This window comes from Elaeis guineensis, chromosome 4 (assembly GCF_000442705.2).
Source record: "Elaeis guineensis isolate ETL-2024a chromosome 4, EG11, whole genome shotgun sequence".
NCBI lineage: Eukaryota > Viridiplantae > Streptophyta > Magnoliopsida > Arecales > Arecaceae > Elaeis > Elaeis guineensis.
The window spans coordinates 67,191,156-67,214,199 of NC_025996.2; the positions used below are offsets into that span (position 1 = coordinate 67,191,156).

Sequence of the window (23,044 nt, forward strand, 5' to 3'; positions counted from 1 at the left end):
CATGAATATCACTGCCAGGGGATCAGGTTGACGAAGGCTTCTATAGGAATCTGTCCAGAACTGTATCTGAGTTTGTGCTTCTAGCAGCGTACAGCACCTAAAATACATTTACTGTAATGTTTTGTCCCTTGAGAGTACAAATTTTAACCTTAACCCACCTGAAGATCAAAAACATAATCAAAGCCCACAGGATGAGTTTGAAACCTGTATTTTATCTTTCTGGGCCTTAAAATTGGAAACATTCATGTCAAACCCTGCAGCATTTATACTTTTAGTGTAACATTTTGTCCCTTGAAATACAAATTTTTAACCTTAACCCACCTGAAGATCAAAAACTAATCAAAGCCAACAGGATGTGTTTGAAACCAGTATTTTATCTTTCCTGGCCTTAAAATTGGAAACATTCATGTCAAAGTCGTGTGCCTTGCATAGCAGTTACCCAAACTATTTAAGAAATTTGCATCCAATAAATGGAAGATGCTTCTTACTTATTATTCTCTGGTTTTTTATATATCAGCTTTCTTCTAGAAGATCAAATATGGTCAATCGCAGCTCGGCTGATGCAAATGGCCCTGACTCTTTATTACGGGAGGATTGGGCAGGCATGGAAGTATACAATGATGTTTCCAGGCTTCTCCGGGGTATTACTGGAAATGATGCTTGTGCAGAATGTGGTTCTCCTGAACCTGATTGGGCATCACTGAATCTGGGAATTCTGGTGTGCATCGAATGCTCTGGGGTTCACAGGAATCTGGGTGTTCACATATCAAAGGTATTTTGATTGGAAACATAAAGCCTTAGATATTGTACATACTTCCTCATTATTGATATCTTAAATTTAGAGATGCCGTGTCTCAGTGATTTTAGAGACTATTGTCACTCACTTTACAGTAATCTGGTCAAAGTAGAATTTTTCTGCCTATACTTTAATTTTGAAGTAATTCTAATAACGCCTCAAGTAGATTATATCAGGGACCTTTTTTCTGGTTTAGACATTTTGATGTGGAAGGATGTTGTTTGGTTTCATAATGGTAGGGAATCTTAGTATTCATTTCTGGATTTGTCAACATTTCGGCTTCTTTTTTGATAAAGTTGTATGAATTTTCATACCTTTTGGTCTCACCTATTCTATTTTGAGGCAGTTATTTTTGTCATTTATTAAATTAAAGAAACACAAGTACTCCCTTGGGTTCGGGAAGGAAAACTGTTAAAGGGAAAGATAAATATCATGCAACTTCGGATGTCGATAAATTGTTCATAATCTTTAAATCAAATGAATAAGCATCATTTTCCAATTAAAGAAAACGAAACAAATGGTTAAACTGGAATAGGATCCACATGAAGCCATATAGGAGTTTGGAAAGGATATGCGGTCAGATGCTACATAACTTGCTGGATTTGTTGCAGCTTCTTAGCAAGCTGAGTGGCATTTGAGTAAGAACAGCCAAGTTCTAAAGGCTTGGCTTAGTAACAAAAATAGTGGGAGATTTGAAATGTATGCCCTACTTATTCAGCCACTTAATGTAAGTTTAATGTTGCACTGAAGTGCTGTGAGTGATTACACGGGGCCTAGATTAGCTTAATATTTTAATCTGCTGTTTTTACTCTTTTATTTCTGTTTTATGTTCAGTTTAGTGAGTCAAGGACATGTGTGGCTGAGTTCAGAAAACTCAAAGCCATGTTAGTGGTTAGATAGGCTGCTGATGTATCATAGCTTAATTTACTAAGCCACATCAAACCTAAACTGAGCTGTCGGATGATTATCATAGGCATTACTTTTCATGGTTATTGTAGCATAAGTAGTCTGCGTAATTGAGTCTTATGGTGTGCAGTCTACGAATTGTATACAAGTTCTTTTAGGATTTTATTTAAGGGTTTTATGATATACATTAGCTTAGTTTCTGGAAGAACCTCTCTTCTGTTCTTTTCTCTATCCTTCTTCCTTGCTCCTGTTTATTATATTTCTTCATGTCTTTCCTTATTACTAGCCCTTTAATTCAGTTCTCTGCTGATTGTTCAATTTCTGTTGCTCTTTGCAAACTTTATTCTGTGATTCTAATGTATCCACACCATAAAATTTCAATCTGCTTGTGCCTAGTGTTCTAGCAGCAGCTTTTTAGTAGAGTATTGCCTGGCTGCACTGAAATCAATAGTTTATCTGCTGTTTTTCTTGAAACCAGTGCTTGATATTTCTCTTGTTCTATTGGTTTGAAACTCTAATAATCCTTTCTAAAAGGTCTCAGAACCCTCTTTCATGCTGATCTGACCCTTTGGTTGTGTCAATTCATATTAACTAGGGTCTTAGTGTGTTGGTTCCTATGCGGGCATGTGTTTAGTCCCACATCAATTGTGCATTGGGAAGGTCGTAGGTACTTAAGTAGGACCCGGTGTTATTGATAACCTTCTGACTGGCTTTTTTGGATAACATCCTAGGTTATTAGATATGGTATCAAAGTTGATCAAACCCAAGGTCCATGTGGACTAGAGGATGCTACGACATGGGCCACTTTAGGGATGGGCATGAGCTGGTCATGGTGTTTGTGATTGGACCATTTCTTTCATGAGGATGCCAAGGCTTAAACAAGGGAGTATGTGAGGTCCAGTGCAAATGTATTTTAGCCTTTTTGTGCACTAGGGAGGTCTTGAATGCTTAATCAGGGCCTAGGACCTTCATTAATAACCTTCAAGCTGGCATTTTTGGATGGTCCTTGGAAAACCTATCTACCTGAGTCATGAAAGAAACTAAGAAGATCTTTTTTCAACTTCGCTTTGTCATCATCATTATCTGTCAATCGATTTGTTAAGCAAGTCAAAAGTTCCCTTTATCTATATTTTGTTATGTTTTCCTTTTTTGTTCCCAATATATTCACTTTACATATTTTTATATTTTTAACATTTTTATGTTAGCTGGCAACCTAAAAATCATGTAATATATAATTGACACAGATTCATGGCATGCAATGCAAGATGCCCTTCAATTTCATTATGCCAACATTTCCGAGACATGAATGAAATGGTGCATTATATGTTATATGTGCAATTGATGATTTAGCCATATGTTCAACTTAATTCCAAGAACTAGATTCTCCAGGTTGTACAGTAAATAGATCCTTCACAAAAATGGATTACTTTTTGGTGGTAGTGATGTTTGGGTTGTCAAATATCCGGATTTAATGATGATTATAACACAGACACATAATAGATGCCAAGTCATTGTAAATGTGTGTAGTTGTTTTGTGTTTAAAATTGCATTTTCTATGTTTTGTTTTTTAGTCATTTTACATTATGATAATCTTTACGATTTTTGGTTTTTGTTTGCCTGACTGAAAAAGGGCATATCCAAAGGGGGTTTCTTTTATTTCTCCTGTAGGAAGTTCATAAGCAAAATGGTACTAGAGGATAGAGGTTAATGCATGCAAGGTTGGAAATCTTGGTATCGGATCTTGTATGGATACCATATTGGTATGGTGTCAGTTTGCCTGGTACAGCAGATCAGTTAGGTGTATCAACACTTGGTATGCCCCTATGTTGAGTATTGGTTTCATATAGTGATCACTGAATCAACTTGAACTGCATGGTTCGGTCTGTACCAAATCGAACCAACGCCAAGTTGGAACAATTCAATTGGTTATGTTGGTTTGATTATACTTGTCCTCTTGTTCAATGGTTTAAGGGATTGAAGGGGTGCTCTTGTTTACTATTTGAGGGTTTGAGAGCTCGAAGGGGCTCTCTTGTTCACTTTGCCATTGGACATTGCTCGCTCTCCCTCTTCAATGCCGACCATCACCAGTAAGCCTCCCTCTCTCTCTTTTCCCCCTTGCGTCCACGGCAGCCCTCCTGGATTTCAGCCCTCTTGCAGCAAACATTATCTCTCTTCCATGGTCCCCAAGGCCCTAGAGGTCCTCAATCAGAGCCATCCTGTCGGGTCTCGGCCGATATGAGGGGCTTCGCTGCTGTGGAAGGTGCCTGCACTACTGGCATTTGGTCGGAGCCTCCCCTACTCTCTCTTCCTCCATCTCTCTTTTCCTCCTTCTCTCCCTCCTTATTTTGGTGTGGCCTGAAACAGTACAGTACGAACCCATACCATACCGAACCGGTCGCTGGCTGGTATGAGCTTGGTACCAGTTTGGCAGACCTTGATTTGGTATCTATATGATGCAATATGGTGTGCCTTATGTGGTGTAATATGCATCGGTACTGCAAACCTTGAATGCATGGTTTCATAGTAAAATAGCTCCATGGTAGGATATGACATATAAAATTGTTCGTTTAGTTGTGGGGATTCATAAAACTTAAAGGGCATATTTGGTTTGTGACCATAGCCGGAATTAGAATCGGAATGGCCATATCCTCTAAGAGTTTGGTTTGTGATTGGAATCAGAATCAAAATCAAAATAGGCTTTGAATACTAGGAGAGAGTAGGAATTGGATTTTGGAGGATTGGGGCATTCTCATTGCCCCTTGGAATCGGAATGGGAATGAGACTTCCTCCAACCAAATAGTTGGAGCGGGAGTCACTCATTCCCATACTTGTTCCAGAGCCCAACTCCCTCAACGAAACATGCCCTAAGAAGAATTCAAATGTGAATCAATATATAACAGCTAGTCAAAAGCTGATAGAAGTATCCGTGCATCTAATGAAAGTCTTAAGATGAAATGGATTCTTAGTTCAAACTGATGTTGATATGGTATTGTACTTCAAAAATCATCTTGGAGCTTATGGGGCATTTCAGTGATGTTGTACTTGCATTTGGTTCCAAGTTGTAATATTTAATATTGACTCCTTTTAGCTAGAACTGATGATGGTCACTTAGATTTTCCACATTTTTATGCAAACGACTAGGATAAATATTATTTATGCATTTGCTGCTAGAATGTTCTGTTATTAATATTGGTGGATTATTCCTCCGGTCACTATAAACTGTATTCTTGTTTTGAAAAACTGTAGCTTTTAGTTGATGTTTTAATGAGGTCAATGCCTCTTTAGAGGAGATAGATTGGGAAGTCATACCAAGATGGTATGGATATATAATTGTAGTGGTTTTGAAGCTTTTTAAAATATATCAATTCTTTCTCATTGGTTTTTATGTGCCTTCTAATCACATTAAGTGTTGGTCCACCATCATGAAACTATCTTCCTTGACTGATGTGTTGGCAACTAACATATTGTTATTAATTTTTTGTTGTTGTATTTAACCAAATAATTGCTTTACTGGATACAGGTGAGGTCTTTGACATTAGATGTAAAGGTTTGGGAGCCAACTGTTGTGGATTTATTTCGTGCACTGGGTAATGCTTATTGTAACTCTGTGTGGGAAAAATTGCTTCTCTCCCAAGATGAAAGGTAAAATTTCATAAAATCAGTGATATACTATAAATATGAGTGATTGGCAATTTACTATAAAATATTGTATAAAAAACCTATATCAAGTAATTATTCTTTTTTACATTATTGACCATACATCACCATCAATTTGTTAACACTTACTGGTTAAAGTTCGATTTAATAAGTTTATTAACAAACTCCATAGTGCATTGAGATTGTTGAGTAATTGAAATTCCAATAACTGTTTAGGGTTATTTCTTCTTCATGTGGAACAGTGGAAATATGCGAGTCTTGTTGATAAAATAAGATCCAAGCAATATTGTAACTAACTTTAAACCTAACTGCTACCATGTTGTCCAACTTTTTTACTTAAAATTTTGTATTATTTTGACCTGGCTTCTGGAAAAGTTGAGTACAAAGGCATGCTATGCTACATGTTACCTGAGGTTGTTGATTGGAGCCATGTACTGCTATAGGAAATGGGAAATGCTAGTTTGTCTAGTTTGTCAACAAGCCAGGTCCTAAGAGAGTCCTACTTGTCTTGCCCGCACCCCGTATGGTGTTAGTTAAGAATAAAAAAACCTACATTTTGTGATAGATGTGAATCATGAATCCTTGCTAACAGGAAAGTTATGCATTCTTGTAGTTTGTGTTTGGAAGTTTTGCACTTGCCTCTATAAACTACTTCAACCAAATGACCTGAGATTTACAAACTACACCATGATCATAGATTGAATTTATTTAGAAACAAATTTAGCGCCTTTTTAGGTAAGAAATGACGAGCATTTACTTCAGTCAGTCATTGAAATATATTAGATCTACAAGACTAATGTCTCTAATTTGTGCTTACGAAATTAAGGAGAATAAAGGTTGAAATTGCTGTAGGCCAAGGTAGAATTCAAAAGTATACAGTAGACTTTTCTAGTATGACCTTTGTTTTCTTGAAATGATGCTAATTCATATTTGTTTCTATGTTTTAATTGACTGTTTTATATTCATACAGAATGGATGAATCAAATAAGGATCTTCTGTCAATTCAAAAACCTAGCCCCAAAGATACTATTCTGAGAAAGGAAAAATACATTCAAGCAAAGGTACTTCATTCTTGTGTTATATTGACACTACTTAAATAATTTATCTGCTGTACATTATCTACTCCAAGGAAATCAAATTTTTAACTGAATAATTTGTTTCTTGTGACCGTCCTTTGGCCTTTTAGTTTGAGCAGATTCAGGTAGAAAATTTATCTTGTATTTTATAAAATACTAATTTTAGATGAACATGAGAAGTCCACGATAAAAGAAACTTGCGAATAAGTCTCCAAAAGCAAAACTAACAAAGACAAATAAGGTTCACACCGAGGTTTTAAATCCCATGGGATGGGGATGTCTCAGTTTTCTCATGGAATGGGATGCATTATTATCCTACCTTGTCCAACACTTGAGACAAGAGATGTCCCAAGATATCCTGATTGGGATGTTGGGACGATGGCAGGACAGTCCTGTCCTGATACATGGGATGGTACCTCATCTCAATGTCTCGTGGGATATCTTGTTGGGACTTGAATCCTTGGTTCACACTAAGATTGGGGTCCTCGCACTTCACATACATAACTAATTATCCTGCTAGGATCCAGCTACTATAACTTCTATATCTGAAATGGATGGATTAGAGAGTGAGCTTGACACCTTAGTAAGTAATTATAACCTCAACTGACTAGATCAAGCAAGGAAGAAAATTTTAAAAAATTAACTTGTACAGCAATCCATGCATTTTAGCAAATATACTGTTTTATAATCAGGTTCTGTATATTTGAATTTGTCTGAATGTAAAAGCGTTCACAAATAAAGCTAAACTCAATAGTCTCAGTGATTGTGGCCACACTTATCCTGTAGAAAGGCCCAGAACCACATTTAACGCCCATGGTGGAGGTCCAAAATGAAGCAGTTCTATAATAAGCATATGCAGTACCCTCAAAACCAACCAGAAACCCCCAGTTTGGGGTGTACCATATTAAACCAGTGCAAAAGCTGATTGCTAAGGAGTTCTGATTCCCAATGCAATAGGAACTGGTCTGAATGGAGCATAACTTGCTTTTTCTGCACAATTCGACTCTGTTCGAAATGGCACCTCTCACTTCCGAGCTGAAAATTGAAGAGGGAGAGGAGAAAGGGAATTCCTGACCACTTTCTCCTCTCTTCTTGGACTTTGAAGGCTTGGGAGAGTGGGAAAGTGAGGAAGAGGAGGGGACTTTGCAGTCCAACAATTTGGATCAAAGAAAGAAACAGATAAAATCTTCTTCCTATCTTCTTCCTAATCAAGGGGAGATCATGTAAGTTTTTTTTTTATTTAAAAATTTTGGTATGGTTTTATGATGGGCTATAGATTAAGGGTGATCTGTGCATTGATTCCAAAACTAGCGAGTAACCCATGCTTCGCAGCAGGATTTAAGCAAATATTTTTTTTCTTATGATATAATCAAAAAAATATTTTGTAAATTTTTCAAAACTGTATAGTAACAATTATTTTTTCCATTTAAAAAATTATCTTGATTCTATTTCTTCTCTCCTGTGCATTCTTTGTTGGAGCCACAAAAAAAAAAAAAAAAGAAAGAAAAGATCAGAAAAGATTATTATGCTATTGCTAGGATTTGGTAAAATTAATAGCTTATATACATGCATATATATATGTGTGTGTGTGTGTGTATACATATACACATGTATACACACACACACACATACACATGCACACAAAATTATATAAATAGAGAGAAATAGTAATGAAAAAATAAGAAAGAAGACAAAAGAGGGGGAAAACTACCATTAACATTTTCTTTTTTTGCACATAAAATATTTCTAGGGTGGATACCAATAAGGATATGAAACTACAATCATTAGAAATGTCTTGCCAAAAAAGTTTGAAATTTGATGTAACATGTTTTGTTCATAAAACTACTGACTTTTATAGACACTATATCTCTTGGGAATGATAATTTTGTCTTGGATAAAAAATCTATTCAATTTAACTTACAAAATTAAATATAATAAGGGAAGGCCATCTGAATGATCTAATACTTCCACAATTAAATGATATGAGCATTCTACATGCATAACTAAATTAACAAATAACATAAAAATATGGAAAAAAATCATTCAATTAACTTTCTCTAATAATAAATAATATAATAAAATAAATTATAAAAAACAAAGTTCCAAAAAATTCTTGCAATTTTTTGTTTATCAATAAATAAATAAAGAGCAAGTTATAATAAATACATTGTAAAGTAAGTCTACACAATAGATGGATCCGAAAGTGCAAAGTCAGCTACAAAATATAATTTTTTTTGTTAAAAGTCTAATTGAGATATTAGGAAAACCAATAATTCTTGAATTAAATTTTATACTAACTTAATTTTTCAATTATCGTTGACTTAGCTTCAAGATGCCTAATCGGAAAATCAGATTAACATCTAATGTGGTAATAAAATTTTTCAACCACCAAATAATAGTAAAACATAATCTACAAAAAATAATAAACTTTGATACATTTTTAGATGTGCCTATTGTAAATCTCTGAAAAATAAAACAGATTTATGATCCTAACACCTTAAAGGGGAAGAAGAATATTAACTATTCAACTCTAGTAAGCTGCCAACATGAATCTACTTCTTTTCTATAGCGAAAAAGAAGTCACTATAGTTTGGCTTGCATTAAGGCTAGCAAATCGCATCAAACACAAATAAGCAAATAATAAATCATAACAGTACTATAGCATAAATAGATCATCCATTACATGTCTCATTGATAACAATGCATTAATCAAGCATATTTCCACATAAAACAAACATTTGTTATACTACTTGAACCCATGGACCAAACATAGCGATGTCCTGATCCTCGGACAAAAATTAGTAGGTTGAAAGAAAAATTTTGGATTTTATAATCAAAAGTTATGGTTAAATTTCTTTGCTAATATATTGTAATCTTACATTGAATGGTGGAAGAAACCATGGTTGAGAAGAATGAATTGGATGGAGCTGGATTTTTTTTTAACAATATTTATTTTGTTCATGAAAAATTTGTTGTACTAATAGAAAAATAAAATATTTACTAAATTTCATTTTCTTGAGTCTAAATGCAAATTTGCTAAATTATTTCACAACCATTCAATTGCGTTTTTGGATTAATCTATCTTACTCCAAATTGTCACTGATGATAATGATCGGTTTGCCATCCAATCACTCGTGATGAGAAGAAGGCTCTGCCTATTGGGATTTTATAGTTTCATGCATGTAAAAAATTTTAAAACGAGTACGCAGTGAAAATTTTAAAAATTCAGATTAAATCTAATTTAATTTAAGCATGCATAAGATCAAATCTTAAAACCATAAACATGATCTACATATGTAAGATAGGATTCAGATACAGAAATCAAATAGAGAAAAATAAATAGAGAAGATCCAATCTTCATACCTTGGCATGAGTCGACCTACACCGCGAACGATAATCATGGATGTCTTTTGAAGGTTCCTTGAAGCCGCACAAATATCCGAACTCTACAAATATCCATACGAGACTTCGATCTGATCAGAAGCTTCTTGATCTTATCGGGGTGCTAGCTCCTTTGCAGAGATCGTATCTTGACGTTTGAAAATTTTTTTTTCTCTCAAGACAATCTTAGAGAAGAAGAAAATAGGAGGATGATGATCTCTATGCTAGAGATCATGAGAAGAACTCTTTCTTCTCTTTTTTTCTTAAAAATCATGCACCAAATCTCTATGATAGAGATGTAAGAATTTTTGTCCAATTTTTGGACAGAGGAGAGGAAAAATCATGTCCAAACTAGGACAAAATATGGGAGAGAGATTGTCCTAACAACTAACCTTTGGTTGTTAGTAAGAAAGAAAGGATAACATCTAACTTACCTCACGTCATACATCTTCACGTCGCACCTCTCTCCTTATGATTTTTCCACGCACAAAACCCTCCCTTTTGGGCATCAAAACCTGATCATCTCAGCCTTCTACCCATCCCTTTGGACCCCATGTTTAAATAGGAAAAGAGAGGATAAGGTTTAGGTTAGGAGATAAGAGTCCATGTAGCCTTGGACTCTCTCTTTATTATGCCGCCCACCCAATTTTTGTTTGCACCAATGTATCTCATGGAAAGAAGGATTTTAAGAGTCCTTCTTACACGCTAAAAAGGGGAGAGGGCGTGGGATATATGGTGTCCAAAAATTATGGTAGGCATGGGACTAGTTGTGGCACATGGAAGGGAGAGTTTAATCCACATGAGACTCTTTTTTAGGTGGCTGATTTAAACCAATTTAAACTCTAATCAATTCTAATTATATTAGGAATTGATTAGACTTAAATAGATTAAAATTCAAATCTAATTAGGAGCCAAAACTATTTAGATTAGATGTCACCTAATTAGAGGAGTCCTAGTCCTTTTTGACTCTCTCTTGGTTCTTGAGTTAAACTCAATTTAATCTTAATCTAATTAGGATTTAGTGCATCCATAAAGAGAAAAATTTTTAATCCAAATATAAACTCAAATACTCTTATTTAGGTTCTAGTCTAATTAGGAATTAAGTCAAATCCAAATCCTAATTCAACAAGGAATTGTTCTTCCATGTGATTTGCTTATCTCATAACCTAATTAGGCTTGATCAAATCAAACACATGTCAAGTCAAATTAAATCTAATTTAATTAGACTTGATGCAAGCCCCATTACTTAATCAAATTGAGCCAAATAGCAATCCAATTGCTAATTAATCTTCCTAAACTCACTAACTCTTTAGCGAGTTACTTATTTGCAACTTTTGCATTGGATTAATCATCAATCAAATTGATGATCAAATCTTATCACGATTCATAATCGTAATTCAACCATCTGATCAGTCAAAAGCTTCTTTGTATGTGACCCCACAGTATTCTGTCTGGTAGTGAGATATATTGTGATCCCTATCACAATATCATCAAAATTTTTTTCAATGGGTTGAAATCATTCCAATTTTGTCCATCAAGGATCATCGATCATTAAGATGATGCTCGTGGATCTCACAATCCACCAGTGACACTTAGCAGTATGTAATGGTAACCCAGCAGAATAAAATATGATGAACCTCTAGGTGCAGTTAACATATGATATGGTCCCTCTATCGTGAGTCCCGATCAGATGGCAGGTCATGGATGAATCGTCAAATCTCATCATCGGTCATATGATAGATTCAATCAGCTCAAGTCCATGTGTGATTCTCATGGAAATTCTTTTTCATCAATCACACTGCTGTGGTCATAGACTTAAGGACTCAGCTTCTTAAATCCCATAGGATTACTTTCCTCTGCTAGTGTCGAATGGTAATATAAATACCTTTTAAGTATAAAACTATATCCTAGTAATATGATATGCGTCAGCCAAGATTGATTTTTAGGGCATACATCCAACACTGCCCACCGGCCATCATATTTCTCTTTACCCATGTATTTTTTACTTTCTTGTTTTATGGGTTTCTTCTTCCTATTGGTTTGAATGCTAAGCTCGTACATCACCCTTGCAAAGTGGTCAAAGGAGAAGGATGGAAATTCTCGCTGTCCACAGCCAAAGCACTATGGCTTCCTTAAAAATCCGACTAAAACATCCTGTCACACCATTGTAGGAATACTCTTACATATAAAAAAAGAAATTGTAGCAATCATCTGCATGCAGATGAAACACTCAAAGTACCTTCACAATGGATAAGGGGTCTTTAAACAGCAATATCAATATCTTTATGTCACTAACTTGCAGATGCATTAATGCGATGAATTCTGAGATGGAGAGCAATAATGACAAATGAAACAAGCTACCGTACATCTATATAATTAATACAATCTCAAAGACTTGCCATCAAGAATTAGATACATCTGGCTTGATCTCGAATCTTCCAATTAGTTCTGTAGAACTTCCGACTTTTGATAAGTTTAATCAGATCAAGAAAGATCATATAAATTATGGAGCACATTGCTTTGTTAAGCCCAAGTTGCAAACAGTTATTATGAGAGATAATGATTCCTACCTGATCTGAGTCGGTATGGAGGGACTGTGGCCCTTTATGTGACACACAATGTTAAGTCGGTGTGGGCAATCTATTTTTTTAAGCAGTCGCAGTAGGCAATCTGGTCTATTTTCTCCTTTCCCTCCCCTTCTCCAGTTAGCCCTTTCTTCCCCCTACTATTGGACCACTGAAGGTCTCTCTCTCCCATTGTCACCCCACCACCGAAGCCTGGAGCCCGCCCTCATAGGATCACAACAGCGTGGAGGGTGCATGTGTCCCTGTACTTCCACTAATCATCGGAATGGAGGTTTCGTAGTCTCGTTGGGCAAGGCATGTATTTTTTTTCTACGATGGTCGGGGAGGTTGCGGGCACTGGCAATGCTGGAGGTGGAGAAGGGCGGCTGCCAGCAAGATTGACCATATCGGATCTTAGGTTAAGCACAGCTGTTAAACTTTTTTCCTCTCTTTACTCCTCTCTCTCTTCCTCCTCACTGGATTCCAAGGGCTGGTCTGCGGGAGATATTATGACCCCTCCCTCCCTGCCCTCTCTCTCTCTCTCTCTCTCCACTTTGCTCGTGGGAGATCAGTGGCAAAATAGATCGAGAGGGAAGGGAGGGATTGAGAGAGAGAGATGCAATAAGGATGAGGTAGGAGGGGCAAAGGCACCGGAGATGTCGACAGTGAGGGTGAAGGGGATGGTGAGGTTGTCGGAGGTGCCATGATGATTCAAAACCAAGGATGGGTGGGAGAGGGGGGAAGAAGGGGATTGAAAAAGAGAGAGAGAGAGAGATCAGCCAGATCTAATACCATTCCCTTCCCCTCTCCAAGCCATGCTCGGCCAGACGATCAACCATGCCACCATTGATCCTTCAGTACATGAAAGGTTGGGTGTCACACGAAAGGGCTTCATATTCTCTGAATTCTCACTAAAAAAGAAAAATGAAAATACCCCATCACTGTTCAACATGTAGAGCAGGCTGCAGTGGGAGATCTGAGTTGCATGTGGGGGAGGAAAAACACCCTTCTTCTAACTTAAAAAACAAACGACTACATAGCGTGTCCAAAGCTTGACACATGGCATATTTAAAGCTTGACAAATGTCATGCTAGGAGAGTACTGGACTCTCCTTTATTGTATAGTATAATGGTAAAGATAATGAATTTTCATAGCTTTTATAATATTGTAGAATAAAAATTTATTTTTGGGTTCAAAAAGTAGTACTTAAAAAAATAATGTTAAAAAATTTCAAGAACAACCTATAGCATGCTTTTTGGGCCATATCTTTGCTATTATTTTCTGGCAATAATTTGTTTAAATTTGGGTATTGTTATGGTTACCAAAACCTAAACCCAAATTTAAATAAATTTCAAAAATTTTGGTGAGTAGGGCATACTCATGGGCTGAAACAAATATGTGTAGTAATCCTGGTAGGGGCCTAAATTAATCTGAATGAAAGTAAAATCTTCAGATAATTTATGAAAAGTAATTTAGAAGTATTTTCTTAAGTGATACAGCTATTTTTTGCATTACAATTTATATTTTCAAATGTTTACATGTTTAAGAACTTAAAAAATTATTAATTCAGCTAGAAATCATGAAAAGTATGGCAATGTGTATTTCCTAATTGTGACATTTTCTAGGACAATGTGATGCTGAATATATATATATATATATATATATATATATATATATATATATATATATTTGTTTTTAGAAAAGTATAGATCCATTATGTATTTTGTGTTAATAATGGAGGTGGTTTATAACATATGGCTGTTAAACTTGCAGAAATGAATTTAACAAGGACAAGGATGCTAACATTAGTTGGGAGCATCGTGTAATGATCTCAGGTTGACACCATTGAAGGTGCAGGTGGTATGATGCAGAGTGGACAAGGGCGGGGGGTTTAGATTGTAGCAGCCTTTAGATGGCAGTTACTCCAATGTAACTACATTCAGAAAATGCTCTTAAGAGGTTCAATAGTTGATGAAGAAACACTTTCTTGACTTTCGGAAGGGCAAGAAAAAGTATAGAGAAATTGGTAAAGATTCATTATTGGGCAATTAAGCCACCATCATATCACTCCAAGGATCTAGGGGACCATGAGGCTTTGAATCTAGATGACATGAAGGGCCAAATTTAGGCTACCATATAGGAGTTTGAATGATCAATGGTAGAGGGAGGAAGTTGTCGGGCACGAGACACAATTTGGACCCTTGATGTCTAAGGGTTTTGGTTTTGGGCCTGCTAGGACATAATTGGCCTATAAGAGGAGCTGGTGAGAGGGCTTATCAAGGGTGGATGCTGGATGGCATTTACTTTTGGGGCTTTTGTTTGTGAAAGAAGGGAAAGAAGTCCAGAGATGCACTTGACGGGCAACCATTCATGACTCGAGGTGGAGGGGTTTGGGTGGAGGTGTTAGAGGGGTGTAGTAGATCTTCTCCAGCGTTGATGGGCACCAGGGATAGTGGATTCAACTTCCCAAACTGGCACGACAGCACCTACCCATGAAGGAGATTAGACCCACTATTTTAGTTGATCAGCTCATTCTTGCACGAGTAATGAGCCTCCAAAGCTGACATGGCCCTTGACAAGGACCTCGAGTTGGAGGAGCTTAAGAAACCCTCCTCCAATAGCTCCAAGTAGTTCTTCATCTCCTTTTGAAACCCCTCCGTCAAGGCCTCCCTCCTCTTGCTACTCCTATGGCTCCTCCAATAACGACACCCATGACACCTGCTATCAGTGAGGTCCTCTATTGCACCTCCAATGCCTCTTTCACCACCTCCTCCATCCTTCATGCCAAGACATGCTCCTGCCTCATGGACCCGGTCGAAGTTGTTGATGACAACAAAATGTCTAGCCAGTTCCCTACTTTGGCTAGTGCAAAGTCAACATCCTTAATTCTGGCATCCTTGGCAAGGCCCAAGCTTCTTATGAGGAGGATGATGGGGGAAGCATAGCAGGGAAGGGATGCACTCTTAGAGAATGGGTGCTTAGAGAGGGGATTGTAGAGTCGAGGGCATAGAGGGGTTTGGCCAAAGGCGGCGGTAAGGGGAGGGGCCAGGGGAGAGCCAGGGAGAAGAGTGGCGATGATGTGGGTGGTGCTGTGGTGGTAGAGGGCAATAAGGTATGGCTGATCATGAGGTTTTGGAGGCTAGATGGCAAGGGTTGAGATTTCTAGTGCTGGTGAGAAGGTGAATGTGGGAGCCGGAGTGGGAGCATGAGGAGGGGGTGCATACTTGTAGGGGTGCTTGGAGAAGGGAGGATGGGGGATTTGAGGGCATGGAGGGGGAATTAGCTCGCCTACAACTCGTCCTATGGCCAATTTGGTAGCGACCCACCTACTATATGTCGCGCTTGAGTTGCATTCATGTTGCAACTTGACTTGCGGCTTGCAGTCTAGCTATAAGCCTCCAAATATGTGAGTTGACCTATCCTACAACTGGACCAACATTTTCAGTTTAACTGCAGCCCCTTAGTTGTACTACTACATCCACTTCCTTGTAAATGTGACAAATAACACCTACTATCGCTTTGCTATCAACTCTAGAAAGCTAGTTGGGGTTTTGATCCTCCTAGATCAAGGGATATCCATGATGACTTGCTTGATATTAACAAGGGAAAGTTGGAGAGATGGATAGCCTCCTACCAGAGGAATTGGGACATTTATGGGTTGACATTGACGTGTGATGGTTAGACAGGGCTCAACAATTGAGGCATCATAAATTTTTTGAGATATTGTGATAAAAAATACATTTTTTGATTAGTCTGCTAATGCTTCTGACGAGTGATGAACACGCATGTTGAACTTGGATCTGGGTCATTGATTAATAGGGAAGCATCATATCATGTAGGTGGTTTCCGATAATGGACCACAATGCAAATTTCTTGTGGATATTTTGATGATCAGGAGGCCATGCATGTGCTCCCCATTGAATAGACTTGATGCTAATGGACAAGGCAAGGTTCGCAGGGTGAAGTAGGTGGTGGAGATTCTAGGCCATAGCTATTCATATATGGCCATACATGATGAAGTAGGGTGAGGTCAGCAATCACCCACTTTGCGATGCACTACATTGCACTTTATAACCTCATTGAGGGAAAGGTAAGCTTGTATTACGTTTTCATCAGTGTAGAGTGGTAGGAGAGCAGACGTGCTCGTAGTTGCATGGAAGGGAGCCATATGGAGGGCTTAGTGACACCAGCAGTTTTGGAAGCGGATTGAGAGAGTAGTTAAGTCACTTGCATGGTTACACCAACGTATTGAGTGCTTAGAACTATGGATAGCAGGATGTACCCCAAATAGGTTTTTTGTATCATATGATGACTGCCAAGGCTAAGATCAGGCAGGCAGATGTGAAGCATGTTGAAGAGTATCATTATGGTGAGATTGCTAGATGGGCAATGAGTTGAATCTAGTAGGTAGTCCAAGTATAATCTTTAATTCCTTATTGCTTGTTTATTCTTATAAATACTATCATGCACTCCATTGCAAGGTTTGCTGCACTAGTATCGGCATCCTAACTGGTCCCGTACCATTTTGCACTGGGCTTGAATTGACATGGTAGGGCGGAGGGAGAAGAAAAGAGAGGAAAAGAGAGAGAATGGGGGGAGGGAAGGAGAGGGAGAGGGGGAGTCTTCGGAGGCCCACCGAGGCAGTTGGAGGGCTGCTGCGCCTGCTAGAGGACTGGTGAGGAGGGGGTGCTCTAGTAGCTTTGGTGAAAAGGCAGTTATGGCAATCAAAGACCATATGAATTCACGTATTGTTGAATATTGACTCCATCTGTTCTAATATTTTATGATATATGGTGTCTAATATGCAATTTACTTGATTGCATTTGATGCTATATGGTGGTCCCCTTTTGGACTATCATCTAAAAACTTCAGGAGATCAGTAATCCGGATCCTTCTATAGATAGTCTCCTCCATTGGTTGAGTACAATTGGTCAACCTTCTCATTAATGCACAACAAAGGAATTGCCTGACATATAAGAGATTGAATAACTTAGTCTATGTGCACTGCAATCTATGACCTAGATTGAAATGCATCCATGAGGTGTAGCTGAAATATGATGACCCACCTTATAATGGCTTTGTATATATATAAGGATGAGGATTCCATGACAGGTTGGCTTAGGGGCCAGCAACAGCCAAAACCCGAGCAAAGACACCTCATTGACCACCTAGTATGATGGCAAAGAAAGCTGGGATGAATTAGAGCTATGGGCAGAGCAACAGTTGCCACAATTAGAAGCTGCCAATGCCCAGCAGCTGGAGCAACCATAGAGGTCAAGGAGAGCCAATCGAGATCGTAAGGCTCTATATGTGAGACCTTCACTGAGAGTTATGATAGGGAGATGTTGAGGAGAGGTCACCATGGCACCTAGACTAGTTAGGAAGGTTGGACCAATCAGGGTAGTGTTTTTAGGTGAGTCACCCAATAGTGCCAATCAAGAAAGGATAGCTGTGGCAAGAGAGCAGTTTGTCAGAGTAGCAAGAAAGGGATAGGAAAGAAAGCTATAAATTTATTAAAGAGGGTTGGTATGGGGCCATTTCACTCAAATCCTGAGACCACTAAGCCTTTGGATGTTTGGTTTCCTAGATGCCCGCATGACAGGATTGATAGTTCATGGTACTAACGGCAGTCCAAGCAATGATGCATTTGGTTACAAGGGAGGTAGCAGTGGACATGGCGAGGGTGTGTATGACTTGCAGCCACATAGTCTGAGTCAATTCACTGGCGAGTCTTGTTTCACTCATGTCATGCAGGATGGAAACCATGGTGATGATGCACAATGAAAAGCTCATGAGGATACAATGACATATATGAGATAGGCCCCTGAGGTGGCTCAGGATCCAGTATTGCTACAACTGATGATATAACATGTGTAGTTTGGACATATCTTGATCCTCATCAGATGCCGGATCCTATTTTGCACAACAAAACTATAAACCTGCATTCATATTCTTCATTTGAGACGAATGTTAGTGGCTGCTAGCCTTCACAGTCTCAGGCAAATTACGGGTTAGGTTTTTTTGCCATGATCTTTCCTCGGGTGCGATGGCTAGCTTAGTATCTGATTGAATCGGTATTAAGATGGCTATGTAGGAGTTCTAGATTATTGTATATAGGATTGGGTGTAGTATTTAGGTTAGAGTCAAGTCCAAGGTCCTAACTATAAACGAGACCCTAACTTGTACAAGTGATATAGACACTTAATGAGGGATTAGATATCAGTATTTTTTTTAATTCAAGTATATTAAATATATATTTTCAAGTTAAAAACTATCTATTGTCTATTTTTATTTATTACAAGGCATTAATCAAGCAATTATATGATCTCTGGGATCCATATAAAAATAACTAACATTAAAACAATCCTAAAATCATATTTCCAAGACCTCTAAACCTTAAATTACCCATAACAATGAAAATAATTGAAAAATGAAAAATTGAACCACCACCCTATTGGTATGCTTTTGCATATTAAGTGTCTGTATGGTACGATACTGAGATTGCTAATCTTCAGCATGTACTAATGTATAACCTCCATTCGCAAGGTCGACCATAATCAGGTTGAGAGTTATAAAATGTATTTGAAATCAAAATATTTTCACATTCTAATCAGATGTCTTGTTCAAAATTGCTACTCAAAATACACATTTTCAAAGGAGGTTTGAAATGTGCACTTTAAATAATTTCAAGTATTTCATCATCACAATTATTCACATGATCAATCCAAGTTAATAAAGCAACATATGCAGTAAAATAATGCAATTATGCAAGTCATCCAACATAAGATTTTTATTTTCAAAAAGTATAATTTGCAAAAATTTAATAAAGTTATGTCAGCATAAAATATAATTTACAATAAAATGTTTTGAAAAAGCTAGAAGAGGACAATGGTTACTTTCCTCTAGCACTACCTTGACAATGTTCAAAATATACAAAAGGTACCCTATCAAAGACTTAATATTCATATGATGCCATTAAGGTAATTTTATAATCTAAAATTTCACAATTCCTGAATAATTTATGAACTTATTTCTAGGAACCTGAAAGTCTTGAACGAGTTATGGATCCTAGAAGTCACAGTTGGCTAAAAAGTAAAGCCAGCTATGACTGACATGAAAACCCTCTAGGTCCACTTGAACCATCTGATTATATCAACCAAAAGTCAATTTTTTGATATTTATTTGTACCACTATTTCACATTCTGAGTTGCAGGAAACATATATTGAATTATAATAGCTGAAATACTATGTGTAAAAATCTAATAAATATAATTTTATTATACAGAAATTAAGTTTCTGAAATATAATATACAGAAACTTAATAATCAGAAATTGAGGTCATTGTTACATAGACAGAAATTAATGTGTCAATTTTTAATGTCACAGAAATTAAGTTATAGGAAATTAGGAATATAATATAGAAAAATAAAAAAATATTTTGAAATTTAAAACCAATATGAATTTTCAGAAAATTAGTTTGAGAGTAAAAGAAAATAAGATACAACTCAACTCAACTAAGCCTTAATCCAAAACTAGTTGGGGTTGGCTGCATGAATCCTTCTTCATGCTGCTTTGTTTAGGGCCACACTTTCTAAAAGATATAGTGATATCAAGTTCTTCATTCTACTACATCCCATGTGATTTGGTCCCTTCTTGTCTACATGTATGACACCTCTCCTTCATAATGGTGGATCCCTTGACTGGTATTGTATATGTCCAAACCATCTAAATCATCTTTTCAATTTTTCTTCAATTGTTGCTATCTTTGTCATTCTACAAAAGGACTTCGTTTCTTATTGTATCTTTTCTCGTATTACCACACATTCATCTCAACATTCTCATTGCAGCTAGACTTATCTTGTGCACATATTTTCTGATTGCCCAACATTTAGTACGATAAAGCATACTGGTCATATGGCTGTTCTATAAACTTTTTCCTTCAACTTGGGAGATATCCTATGATTATATAGTATCCTAGTTGTAGTTCTCCATTTTATCCAAGTTGTTTTAATCCTATGGATAACATCCACATCAATATCCCCTTACGAATAATCAATCTTAAATTTTGAAAATGATTGCTCTTAAGAACTTTGTGATCCTCAATTTCCATTTCACATTCATCTCTTTTTCTAAGTTTACTAAAACTACATTCCAAAGTATCTAGTCATGGTCCTATATAACCTAAAACCCTTAGATTCTAGTACGCTCCTTTATCCTTCCAACTTATGATTACTCCAATCTTAGTTTCATCCACTAAAATTATATCATCTACAAATAGCATACACTAATAAAAATATTGTTTTGAATATGCCTGGCAAGCTCTTAATAACTAGTCCAAAAAGGTAAGAATTTAGAGTAGATCCTTCACATGAATACTAGTGTTTGGAAATTCACTAGTATTACCACCAGTAGTTTTCATATTTGGTCATGCCTCACCTATTTAAAATATGATAAAATTGTGAATAACTTCTGTCAAAAATGAGAACAAGTAGAGTTTTTGCTCTTTTTATTAGCTTGAGTGGCCTTTAGATCTAATTTAGAGTTTATCGGCCATGTTTGGCCCTAGACTCTTCCTTGTTTTTTCATCTTTCCTAGTAGTGTTTGCCAAACCGTCCCAAACCGGAGGTTCAGACCATGCCGAACCATACCGCGGGATATCATCCAATTTCGGCAAAGAAAACAGCACAGCAGACATCTTGGAGGGAGAGAGAAGAAAGAGAGGAAGAGAGAGGGAGGAGAGGAGAGGGAGAGAAAGAGAGCGCCTTCGACGGCCGTCGGAGGTCATCCAAGCTTTTGTCGAGCTTGATAAGGGTGGAGGGAGGAAAGGAGAGAGAGATGTTTATCGGATCACCGAGGCCTCGGAGGCCTCCGGACAGACAGTGATGCCGCCGCGACCCTTCTGACGGCCGGCAAGCTAGTGTTCAGGGAGGCTGAGGGCGGCCGAGGCCGAAGGAGGGCCTCTGCCCTTTTCTAGTTCGAAATAGGGATTCACCTCTGTTTTGTATTTTTTTTTGATTTTTATCGGACGAAATCGGCAACACAGTTGCCGACTTCACCATATTTTCTTTTTTTTAATAATTTCAATAGAAAAAAATATGAAATAAGGGCGAACCCTTATTTCAAACTGGATGAGGGCGGAGGCCCTTCGGCCTTCCTCGATGCTAGCTTGTTGGCCGTTAGAGAGGTCATAGCGGCGTCGCTGTCCGTCTATAGGCCTTCGAGTGCTTTGATGACTCGATAAGCATCTCCCTTTCTCTCTCTCCTTCCCTCCCTTCACTTTTATTGAGCTCGCCAAGAGCTTGGATGGCCTTCAGCGGCCACCGAAGGCCCTCTCTTCCTCTCCCTCTTCTTCTCTCCCCCCTCTCTCTCATCCTTCTCCCTCTCCCCTTCTTTGCCTCATCGATTCAGTCCAGCATGGATCCGTACCGAACCGTATCACCGGTCGAGTAGTACGGGGTCCGGTTCCAGTTTCAGTTCGATGGTCCTTGTTTCCTAGCCTCTAAATCATAGAATAGAATAGAGGAGCTTGTTTGAGATTGTCTTTTCCCAACATCTTTGCACTATATCTTCGCTTCATCATCCTTTCCCATGGATGATTAGATCTTAAATTTCATCGAAGTACTACCATGACTTATATCCAACTCATGCTGCTTATCTCTAAACTCTCCAAGTATAGCCATCTAAAAATAATCAAAATATTCAATAGTAAACTTTGACCTAGGAATTCTATGCCCATAGTATTTTCACAAGAAATTTTATATTGCAAGGAATCCCCTTATCTTTAGTAGAAAAGCTTCTAAATCCACGAATTATTCTACTGAAAAAAAAACACACTTGAATCAAAATCGGCCTCATATTTCGAAAGCAATTTGTCGTATTTCTAATTCTTCTCTTTACTCTTTAACTTGCATTTGCATGTCCATTTTCATTGATGGTTGGAGAAAAGATAGAAAAGAAAATCCCTTATTGCTCCCTTGTATTTCGTCAAGATGAAGGGAAGAGGTACGAGGAAGAGAGCACTAGCCATTTCAGCTCCACTGAGGTGGGTGTATGCAACCATCCATGGTCCAGTTCTAGCAACCAAGGATATAAATAATGGTGGTTTGATTTTGGCAACTAAGGATTTTAAAAGTCATGGCTAATATTCCCTACTATTCACTAACTACCACAGTATGTGTCATGATAGTTGTACTGCTACAATGTATAGGCTGAAAATTGTGAACTCAAATGAGTCAGGAAAAAAAAAAGGTGTAAGCCGAGCAGTATAGGATGATATGCATTCAATATGGGGCAGTTTGGTCTGGAGTGGTTCCCCAAGAACTAGTGCTGAGGGGTGTTGGTTTTTGATCAGAACAGCATGTACTCATTGAAATGCTCAGTTCCACAGTTCTTACTAGTAACATGGATGGAAAAATATATCATTAACCAGAAAGGACTATAGAACTCTAGTGTTATCACTGGAATGAGCAAGAGCAAGAAATCTATTGTGTGTTTGAGATGAAGTTAGTGAGTCTTTGGTGCTGTTCAATTGAGCAAACTATGCTGATTATTGAATTGAAAGTTAAACTATAAGGGAGAGCTCTATGGAATATTTGGGCATGTTGAAGTTCCAATGCATAGAAACTTCTGAGACACACACAGCTGCACATGCAAGCAAACATTTT

General features: G+C 37.6%; 1 protein-coding gene across 2 annotated transcripts in view; it reads left to right on the plus strand.

The window, feature by feature from the left end:
• The window catches only part of LOC105034565 (ADP-ribosylation factor GTPase-activating protein AGD4), a 52,228-nt gene that overhangs the window by 20,617 nt on the left and 8,567 nt on the right, over positions 1–23,044 (plus strand). For both annotated transcript variants that reach the window (XM_010909775.3, XM_010909774.4), the window contains exons 15-17: positions 518–772; positions 5,223–5,344; positions 6,330–6,420. In XM_010909775.3, the coding sequence (XP_010908077.2) occupies positions 518–772; positions 5,223–5,344; positions 6,330–6,420 (468 nt within the window). The remainder of the gene's footprint in view (positions 1–517; positions 773–5,222; positions 5,345–6,329; positions 6,421–23,044) is intronic.